General features: G+C 61.6%; 1 protein-coding gene across 1 annotated transcript in view; it reads right to left on the reverse strand.

Annotated features, from left to right (window-relative positions):
* The window catches only part of CACNA1I (calcium voltage-gated channel subunit alpha1 I), a 51,550-nt gene that overhangs the window by 895 nt on the left and 39,929 nt on the right, over positions 1-10,726 (reverse strand). Inside the window, 9 exon segments of the mRNA XM_023762259.1 lie at positions 907-1,106; positions 2,635-2,800; positions 3,357-3,479; positions 3,879-4,022; positions 4,262-4,579; positions 5,032-5,153; positions 6,015-6,093; positions 9,875-9,945; positions 10,292-10,299. Of these exon segments, the coding sequence (XP_023618027.1) occupies positions 907-1,106; positions 2,635-2,800; positions 3,357-3,479; positions 3,879-4,022; positions 4,262-4,579; positions 5,032-5,153; positions 6,015-6,093; positions 9,875-9,945; positions 10,292-10,299 (1,231 nt within the window).

Below are 10,726 nucleotides of genomic sequence, written 5' to 3' on the forward strand. Positions count from 1 at the left end.
CTAAAGGGTAATAAGGAGATAGCTGTTCTCTCCCCAGTCCCTTCTCGAGCTGCCGGAAAACTGAAAGATATTCAATACAGCCCTTTATTTTTCATCCAAGTACTCCTTACTCACTTAATCCCTGCCTCCTGCTCCCTTCCTCAGCCACTTCCCCTGAGCGTCTTTATGGCTCTGCGGACAGTCACTGAGGCGCCTCCGACCGGCTCTCGCCACCCTGCTCTCTGCCCCCAGAGGCAGCCGGAAGTGGCCTGCTCAAACCCAGTCAGACCCTGGCCTGAGGGTCCTGCCTGCCCCTCCGCACCAAGCTTCCCACCACCCACCGCCCCCCACCTCTGCTCACAGGCTGCCTGGAAAGCCCATCCCAGATCCCCCCGTGCTCCCACCTCAGGGCCCTCCCAGCCCCTCCACCTGACTCCCAGCGCCCCTGCTCCCGCCATAGACCCCTCTCCTGTGCAATGTTCTCCCCAGTGAGTGTGTACCAAACAGACTATATACTCTTTACCCATTGATCTTGGCATTGATCTATGCACCTCCGAACTCATACATTAAACACAATGCAAGCCCCAGGGCAGGGACTCCACATTCTGTAGCTGCTTCAGCCTCGAGCCCAGCACATAGTGGGGCACACAGTCGGGGTTGACCGGAGGAGCCCGGGGCCCAGCCCTGCCTCCACCACACTGTGCCATCTGGGCAGCTCCTGCCTCTCCCTGAGCCCTGAGCCCTGAGCCGGGGCCCACAGAACGGGGTCTCGGGGCTGCAGGGCCTCTGCATGCCCGGGTGTGGCCCTGCCAATCCAATGCAGGTGGCCCCCAGACCAAACCTCCCATCGCCCACCTGCCCCTCCACCTCCAGCGGGAACTCAGATGCCCCCCGGGAGGGGCTCCCGGAGCCAGGGAGGGGCCTCACCTGCCGGAGGAGGGTGCAGTTGACGCTCGGTGACCGCAGGGATGCCCAGGAGCCCTGCAGGGCGATCTTGGGGAGGGCCCCGGCCCCGGCGCCCTTCTCCTGCCCCTTCTGGCTGGAGGACACGGCGGGGTGGAAGAACTCGGCTGGCATGGGCAGGAGCGGGCTGGAGGCCTCTGGGGAGAAGGGGCTCGAAGGTGCCGCTGGGGAGGGAGGAGAGGGAGCTGGGGAGCAGGCTCAGGCTGGCGGGCCCCTGGGGGTGGGCTGGCAGGGCCGGGCTGTGAGATTATGGGCAAATCTCCCTCTCTGAGCCTCGGTGTCCCCACTGTGAGAGCGAGAGAGAACAGCGAGCCTGGCCGTGTGGTTCCTGGGAGCACAGGCACCAGGCAAAGGCACAGCTTCTGGAGCCAAGTGGACTCGGCGCCAGGACCCCTGGTCCCTGCCTCTGTGAAAAGGGGACCAGCTGCTCCCGTGAGGGGTGGAGAGGAGGTTGTCAGATCAGAGGTTCCCAGCCCAGTCCCAGGAGCACAGCAGATGTTATGAGTGCCACCCCCAGGGCGGCCGGACCCCGTGGTGTGTCAGGCCCTGGGGCCCGCCTAGGACAGCAGGCAGGTGGGCACTGCATGGGCTGAGCACACAGATGCTGCTGGGTCTGCCTGGTCTGCTCCCCTGGAGGCTGGAGAGGGGCCAGGACGGGGGAGGGGAGGGCGGGGGAGGGAACATGTGGGCGGGGCGGCGGGGCCTGCCAGTGGCCTCTGCCCACGGCCCCCTCCGTCAGGGCCTCCTAGGGCGGGGGTGGGACGAACGAACTGGGGGACATGTAACCAAGGTGGCTGGACAGCATCCCCAGGTGCAGGGACTTCTGTTCTGTCATCTCATTATTGAAGGAAAACGCAAACGAATGGTTCACTAAAGGGGGATGAGACGCAGATGCCACTGGTTTTAGGATGAGTCCCCGGGTAAGTCGCTCCACCCCCAGCTCCTGGGAGGTGTTCGGTCACTAAAGGGGGATGAGACGCAGATGCCACTGGTTTTAGGATGAGTCCCCGGGTAAGTCGCTCCACCCCCAGCTCCTGGGAGGTGTTCGGTGCCAGGCCTCCCGGGAGAGTACTGAGTGAGCTCAGGGTCTTGGGGGCCCCTCTGCTGCTGAGCGGGTCTCTCTGTCCCCCTCCTCAGCCTGTGCTGTGAGCCCAGGTTCCTGTCACCCTCTAAGAGGACTCGAGGTGACAGTGGGCCCTAGTGACGGACAGGCCAGCTCAGTCCTCTGTCCTGGTGCCCATAGCTAAGCCTGGAGCCCAAAGCACAAATGCGGGATGCCAGGGGCAGGGCCAACGGGTAAACGTCAGGACATTTTACAAAAGGGCTGCCTCCCGCCTGGGCCTCAACCAGGAACCGGACCCACAACCTAGGTATATGCCCTGACCGGAATCGAACCCGCAACCTTTTGGCGAATGGGACGACACTCCAACCAACTGAGCCACCTGGTCGGGGCTTTGATATAATTTTTATCTCCTCTCGAAGTAGTAGTTGGCTCTTGATCTTTTATCATTGTTATGTCAGACCTGAGGTTCCTATCTTTTATCGTCCGTTATTTATCTAGTTCTTTCTCCACTCCATGTAATAGTCTGGGGGGGGAGGGGGGAATACTGAGGGAAACACTCAACCAGCTGCCTCTGAGCCGGCCACCCGAGAGCAGGGCTGCGGGCAGCTGGGGGGGTGCCTACCCCTCACCTTGGCTGCCCTCCTGTTTCAGCCAGGACTGGACGGGGTTGAACGCAATCGCCTCCATCTCGCACAGGAGGGTCTCCGGACCCGAGGAGACGGCCGTGTTGGACAAGGGGAAGAAGCATTCGCCCAGGTCCCCCACGCGAATGGGCTCAGCCGGGTCCGGCTCACCCTGCGGGAAACGGGAGGCAGACAGGTTAGGACGGTGGAGGAGGAGCAGGGGCCAGGCCTACCATGCTGCCCTCCTGCCTCTGACCCACATGCTCTGCTGGGGCCGCTCTCTACGCCTGGGATGGCCTTCTCCTCACCCTGTCCACCTGGCCGACAATCTCATTTTCCAAAACCCCGGTGGGAGGGCCCCGCCTCCAGGAAGCCTCTCTGATGTCCCAGGCAGGTCACAGTTCACGCCCCTCTGGACACTGAGGTCCGTGAGGGCAGCGGAGGGTCCTCTTACTTAGATACAAAGTATCCAAGGCAACAAGGAGCAGCCGAGGCCGCTGGAAGCTGCGCTTGGGGTCCTGGCTGAACTTGTTGCTGTGTGACTCCAGGTAAATCTCTCCACCTCTCTGAGCCCCGCTGCCCGCATCTGACCAACAAGAGCCGAGGGCCTGGTCCACAGCAGGCGCTGCTCAAAGGGGGCCCGGGGAAGAAGCAGTGTCCTGGCTGAGCGGGCGGAGGCCAGCCTGCAAGGACAGACTCGCTGTCCAGGAGCCCACAGGGCCGCTCACCTTGCTGTCTTTGGAGCGAAGCGGGCAGGCTGTGGGGTCCTCCAGACTCAGGTCATCGCCCAGCAGGATGGACGAGGACTTGTCTGAGTTCAGGGAGAAGGCTTCTGTCTCGGCCAGCTGCACCTGCAGGGAGAGGGGGCGGCCTCGGGTCACCCATGGGGCGGGGACTGGCAGGGCTGGCCCCCCAGAAGGACACAGGTTGGTGGTCAGAGAGGATCCGAGATCTGTTGAGCATGGATGGCATGCCCACCTGGGGAGGGGGCCCAGCCTAGGCAGGGGCGGGGGTGGGGGTGGGGAGACACAATGGTGTCACAGCCAGTGAAGAGCCAGGCCTGGGCTGGGCCAAGGGCAGGGGAGTTGCCGGGAGCCGGGAGCTCCAAAGCTGGTTCACTTGCTGGTCCACAGACCAGGTGTCCCTGGAAGCTGGCCATCGTGAGTCAGGGCAGTGTCTGCCCAGCGCTGGGCTCGCGCCCCCCCCCGCCCCCCCCGCCCTAGGCCAGCCCCCGGCAGGCGTCAGCTCACCTCCTGCTTGTCATGGCAGCTCCGGCAGCCGGCCGGGGAGGAGTAGTGGTGGAAGACGGACCCGGACAGGTTGTCAATGATGGTCAGCTCCCCCTCCAAGGAGTCCTTGATGATTAAAGAGACGCTGTCCAGCCACAGGTTCTCCTAGGCGGACAGGACGGGTGGGGACAGGTGGGATTATCACTGGTGGGGCCTGCGGGGTGGGCGGGGCACAGCTGCCCTCGGTCCTCTGCACCTGTGGCCTGGGCCCGACCCCTCGTCACAGGGTCACTCGGAGCTGAGCAGGGGGTCCCCAAAAGACAGAAGTCTCTGCCCAAGGCTCCCTGGGCGGCGTCCCTGGCCGCCCCAAGATGCCGCCCGCGGCGACCCCAGCCCCTGCCCACCTGGGCTGGAGAGTAGCAGTGCGGGCACAGGTGGCCTTCGACATCGCCCCCTCCGCCTGGCCCCCCCGGGCCTCCGACGGGCAGCCGCGGGCCGGGCCCCAGGCCCTGGGCCATCTCGAGCTCCAGCTCGGCGTCCATCTCTGCGTCCTCCTGCGCCTCCTTGTTGCTGTCGTCCAGGTGCTTCATGAGCACGGCCACCACCACGTTGATGAGCACGAACTGGGCCGTGAGCACGAAGCTGACGAAGTACAGCGGCGACACGAACTGCAGGCTGCTCAGGCAGCTGCGCTCGTCGTGGGTGCAGTCCCGAAGCGTGTCCTGCAGGCGGGCGGGCGGCAGTGAGGACCAGGGTCTCGGCTCAGGCCTCTCACCTCTGTCTTCCAGAAGCCCACCCCGTCTACCCCAGGCCGGAGCCAGAGGGCCTCCGTGGGGTGATGGGCGGGGCAGCAAATGCCAGGGCCTGGCATCAGGAGGAGCAGTGACCGCAGCCCCTGCCCCGGGCTCTGGCCCTGGGGAGAGTCATGTCCCCTAACACCTGAGCCCTGATCTGAGCTTGTAGGGGCGGACAGCGAGCCCCTCTGGCTTCACCTGCACATCGCTGTGCTTCTGGGCCCCAGGCAGGGCCCCCTGCTGCTCCGGGCCCTGTCCCCCCCCCATGTACAATGGGCGCTGGGCAGGCAGAGGGCGGGAGGCCTGACCGCCGGGTGTCACCGGCACCCTTGCTCTCGAACCCAGCCTGAGTTCTCCCTGCCCAGCCTGCCCACAAGTACCTTCATGATCCCGTTCCAGTTGTCGCCCGTGGAGACCTGGAAGAGCGTGAGGAAGGCCATGCCGAAGTTCTCGAAGGTGGCGTGCCGGCTCATGCCCTCGCACGGGTTCTCGTCGTTGCAGACTGAAAGGAAAGGCGGTCAGCTGGCCCGCTGCGGAGCCCGCCGGCCTCCTCTCAGAACTCCCACGACAGCCCTCGTTGGTGCGTGTGGACTGCGCCCTGCCCCCAGATGGAGAGACTGGGGCTCAGAGAGGTGGCACACAAGCTGGGGCTCAGGCTCAGGTGAGCCTGGCTCCTCCCCCAACTCCAGTATCAGTTCCAGAGGGAGAGGATGGGGTGGGTGCGGGCCGGCCGCCAGGGGAGCCCTGCTTTCTGGAGCTGGCCCGGGGTTGCCCTGGCTGTCCTGCTTGCAGGGGTGGCCCTGGCCCAGGATGGGCACTGGCTGGTGGGCTCGGAGGGGGCATCTCGAGAGGTCAGACAGCGTGGGGGCTCAAAGTGGGCATCCACGCGTAGGCCTGGGGTGTGCACGTGGACCCAGGCTCGCACCTCTCAAAAGCTCCTACTCACACGGGAAGGGGTGCGGGTGGCGGAGGGCCTCCCACCCATCCCCCCAGGGCCTGCTGTTGGGGCATCGCCCCAATTCAAAGACCCTGATGTGCCGGCCGGCGTGGCTCAGTGGTTGAGTGTCGACCTATAAACCAGGAGGTCATGGTTTGATCCCTGGTCAGGGCACATGCTCAGGTCGTGGGCTCAGCCCCCAGTAGAGGGTGTGCAGGAAGCAGCCGATCACTGATTCTCTCATCACTGATGTTTCTATCTCTCTCACCCTCTCCCTTCCTCTCTGAAATCAATAAAAATATATTTTGTAAAAAGACCCTGATGTGACAGTCTCAGGGGGCTCTCAGGCCTCCCCCCAAAGGCCCTTCTCCAGACCCTGACCCCCCCACCCCCCCCACCCCCGCCCCCCGGGCCTGCTTCACTCACCCAGCTTCCCGAAGAGCTCCACGCCCAGGGCGGCGTAGATGAAGAAGAGCAGCATGAAGAGGAGGCCCAGGTTGCCCACCTGTGGAGACAGCAGGTGGGCTGGACTGGGCCTAGGTGGGGACGGGGGAGGTGAGGGGAGGCTGCAAGGCCAGGGAAGGGTTGGGGTGGGGGCCAGCAGGCTCCAGTTAAAGGGCCAGCCTGAGGGTCAGGGCAGCTGAAACATTTCACAGGGTCCGTGTCCATGGCTGCCACCCCCGCATGACCTCCTCGGGGGCAGGCTGCCCAGCACGGGGCACAGATAATGGCAAAATGCTGGTGAAGCCTTTACTGTCAGCAGCCTGGATCCAAGCATTTCATATTCATTAGTTCACTTATCCACACGCTGATCCATAAACTCTCTTTTCCCCCCATTCTTCAGATTGAGAAAGAAACATACTGGGTGGTGAAATCCTGGCCCAGGGTCACATCGCTAATACTAGAGTAGGACTGAGATCCAAAGCCAGCCCACTGGTCCCAGGGCCCATGAACACAATCGCTACGCCATATACCTGTGTGTGGTTAGTGCCATCCCCTGGGTGAATACAGAGAGGAAGGGACGGGTGTCTCTGCAATAACGCCTCCTCCTCCACGAAGCCCGCCTAGATTTCCTCCAGGCAGACTGGGTTGCAGTCTGACAGTGTGAGTGTAACTGGTGTGCCCCTGCCACTGTCTCTGTCGCTCTGGGAAGCTCTTGAGAGCAGGAACATGACTAGATGAAGTCACATCTGCTTCCTCAGACCAGCACGGAGCGCAGGCACGGAGAGGAGTGGACATGGGAATCATGCAGAACTGTGGGCCCCAGAAGCGTCCTGCATGCCCAGCCACCCCTGTCCCACGGCTCCTGTGGGAGGAACACGTCCCAGATTCCAAACGTGTTTCCAATCTATCTGTACGCCAGAGACCGCTTCTTTCTACGGATAAGAAAAGGCTCAAACACATTCTTGCCCTGGAAGTGAAATATCTCCTGGAGCCCTCAGAAGGCCGGCGTGAATAAGTCCGAAGACGCTGGCATTAATTGCTGAAAAGTAAACCGCGTTAATCACAGCCTCCTAATGCCTTTTTGCACCAGCGGTGGGTTCCCTTCCGAGCTGCTCCACAAGCACACCGACAGTGTCTGACTAATTAAATGATGCTCATTCATTAATGAAATGAGCACATACCGAGCACCTATGAGGCAACGTGTGAGGCCCCGGCAGCGAGGAGATGGTGCGGGAGTGGCCGGGCCCTGGGCTCCGCTCCCCGCCTCTGCAGGCCCCAGTCAGGAGCATTTGTGAGCCAGCGTCCACCTCACCCTTCCCATCAGTCCTTCCCTCCTCCCCTCAGCATCTTCCAGAGCCTGTACGGCTGCAGCCACCTCCTCTCCCACCTCCCTGCCTCCAGCCTCTCCCTCCAGTCCATCTTCCTCGGAGTTGCCAGAGCAACCTTCTAAAAGGGTGAGGCCATGCCTGGCCAGCGTGGCTCAGTGGTTGAGTGTCGAGCTATGAACCAGGAGGTCACGGTTCGAGGAGGTCACGGTTCGATTCCCGGTCAGGGCATATGCCCGGGTTGCAGGCTCGATCCCCAGTATGGGGCCTGCAGAAGGCAGCCGATCGATGATTCTCTCTCATCACTGATGTTTCTACCTCTTTCCCTCTCTCCCTCCTCTCTGAAAGCCATAAAAAATATATTTAAAAAAATAAAAATAAATAAAAGGGTGAGGCTTCCCTTGTCTAGAACTTCCTGTGGTGCCCACTGCCTGCAGGACAGAGCCCGAGTTTGCTGGCCTGGCATCGAAGGCCTGACCCAGCCCTGCAGACCCCCTCCCAGCCTGACCTCCTCGCTGACTCCAGCCACAGGAGACAGACCCCACTTGCATATTCTGTTCCCGCGGCAGGAAAGACCCTCTCTCCGTCTTTGACTGGGAACTGCTCCCTCCCCACCCCTCAAAGCCCAGGTCACCAGTCACCTCCCCCGAGGAGCCTTCCCCGATGCCCCTTCCCTCTGCATAGGAGGAAAGGGGCTAAAGTTTAATTTTTATAGCACTTTACAGAGAACAAGGAACGGTCCAGGGTCAGCTAATAGATGTTGACGGGTAAGCCTGCGGCCATGCCACATGCTGGTTGGCACTTGAGTCTCTTAAAGTTGCTGACATAATTGTAATTACTATTGAGCCAGGGAGCACCTGGGCATCTTCATGTGCCCTCTGCCAACTCAGGGATGGTCTGGGGAACCACCCAAGGATACCCAGGGGTCAGAACAAGGAGGTTGGGGTGTGGGGGAGGGAAGAAGGCCAATATAGCTGGGGACACACACCACCCATCCCCATTCCTAGCAGACGCTCACACAGCATTTCCTATGACCCCGGTCCCATTCCTTTCCTATAGGCAAGGAAACCAAGGCAGGAGAAGGTGAGTCACATGCCCAGGGTCTTACAGGGGACAAAGCTTTGATCCCAGGCAGGGTGATCAGAGTCTGGGCTCCACCCACTTCCTGCCCGCACACCCCGCAGGCCCAGCACTCACCCCGTCTTCCATGCGGCAAATCTTTCGAAGAGACTTAGTGTTAGGAAAAGCCACATCTCTTTGCATGAATGCCCCTGCTTTCAATCAGACCTGGTGAGAGTCATGGCGCTTTCCCTTTGCAACTGGGCTGCTGGGAAGCTCACACCAAACTGGAGAACGGAACTCGCTAACATTCGTAGCCCAGGTCCCCGCGAGAACTAGCTGTGCTTTCGCCTCCCCTGAGCTGTTCGTCTTTTATCCTCATGTGCAGTGTGCTGTGTCTGTGCCTTTTATTTTAAGACTAGAGGCCCGGTGCACCAGATTCATGCACTTGGGGGGTGGGGGGAGGGTTGGTCCCTCAGCCTGGCCTGTGCCCTCTCACAGTCCAGGAGCCCTCAGGCCTAAGCCATCAGTCGGACATCCTTAGCGCTGCCATGGAGGTGGGAGAGGCTCCCACCACCGCCGTTGCACTTGCCAGCAGTGGGCCCGGCTTCTGGCTGAGTGGCGCTCCTCCTGCATTGAGTGTCTGCTCCCTGGTGGTCAGTGCACGTCATAGCGACCGGTCGATTCACCATTCGGTCGATTTGCATATTAGCTTTTTGTTATATAGGATACTTGAAGTTCCTTAAGACTAGATGAGTCATAACGAATAAACGAGTGTGCGTGAGGCACACCTCAGAGCAGAGGCCACCCTGGGGGGAGGGAGAAGGGGAGCCTCAAGTAGTCAGGACAGCGGGGGAGGGAGAGACTGGAATCTCAGACTTCCCGGGAGGATCAAAGATGACCCCTCTGTGGCCCTGACCCTATGTCCCTCCCACTGACCAATGGGATAATTTCCTAGGATCTGTACCCATACCAGGGTCTCAGGCTGTCCCCTTCTAGAATCTCAAAACAGAACCTCTCTGTCCACATCACCACCTCCTTCTGCCAAGCCACCCTACAAGGTCAAGTTCAAAGTCCTCCGACACCTTCCCTGATTTCCCGTCTGTGTCAGGGCTCCTTCCTTCTCCCCAGCACAGTGCAGGCCCCTGGCCACACTGCCCTGCAGCATCTGTCTCCCCTACCAGCCCGCTGACCCCTGAGGGCGGAATGTGGGTCCCCAGGGGCCAGCCCAGGGCCCGATAAGGAGCGGGGTTGGCGCGTACTTGGTGACATCAGCAAGAAAGAGGCAAGACACCTGCTCCCTCTCCCACAGTCCCAGCTCACACTGCTTCTCTGGAGACAAGGTTCTGCGCTGGCTCTGGGCGGATTTTGGGAGAAGGGGAGTCGGGGCTCGCCCCCCAGGGCCCAGCCTGGCACCAACAACAGGCAGGAGGGGCCGCCGGGGGAGGCGGCTCTTACCTGGGGCAGAGCCTGCACCACCGTGTCCAGCAGGGCCCGCATGCCCGTGGCCATCTTCAGCAGCTTCAGCACTGTGGGGAGACCCAGCGGCCACTCAGCCAGTCCCGTGGTGGGGCGCGTGCACATGTGCGAGTGCCACAGAACGTGGTGCAGGTACAGGGTGAGTGGGGTGTGCGCGAAAACTTGTGGCACGAGGTGTAGACATCGGTGTAAAGAAGACCGAAAGACAGAGGGCACGCCCAGTGGGAACCAAGGGATATAAAGTATATGAGTGTGGTGGTGGGGCAGGGGGGAAAGCATAAGAGTGACCCCCTAATTCACCGATGAGGAAAAATGACCACCCAGTGAGTGCCCAGGCCTCTTCCTGTGGCTCCAGAGGACTCCAGCGTTACCCCGAGCTCTGCCAGCCATCCCCACCTCGGGACCTGGAGGCCACAGCAGGTGCAGGGGGAGGGGAAGAGACACCTGGGGAACAGGGAGGCAGGGGGTCTTTGAAAGAAGTTTGGGAGCAGCCTCGGGGTGGCGGGAGGTCTGGGAGAAGAAAGGGGATTTTAAGAAGCGTTGAGGCCCCTGTGTCCCAGCTGGTGTTGGAGAAATGAAAGGAGAAATGCCGGTGAGGATTTCAACCTGAGGCTGGGCCGCATGGGTCGTGGTGTGATGAGGGGGGGGTGCCGTGTGCTGTACAGAACGGCCTGTGGACGGTGACACCTGAGTGTATGTTGGGTGTGAGCTCCTCCTGGCTCTGCTCTCCCTGCTCAGCAGGAAGCCCATCGTGCCCAGTCCCCTCCCCCATCATGCCCACGCTCTCACCTGGCCCCCATCATGCCCAGTCCCCTCCCCCGCCGGCCCCCC

Source organism: Myotis lucifugus, unplaced genomic scaffold (assembly GCF_000147115.1).
Source record: "Myotis lucifugus unplaced genomic scaffold, Myoluc2.0 scaffold_239, whole genome shotgun sequence".
Classification (NCBI taxonomy): domain Eukaryota; kingdom Metazoa; phylum Chordata; class Mammalia; order Chiroptera; family Vespertilionidae; genus Myotis; species Myotis lucifugus.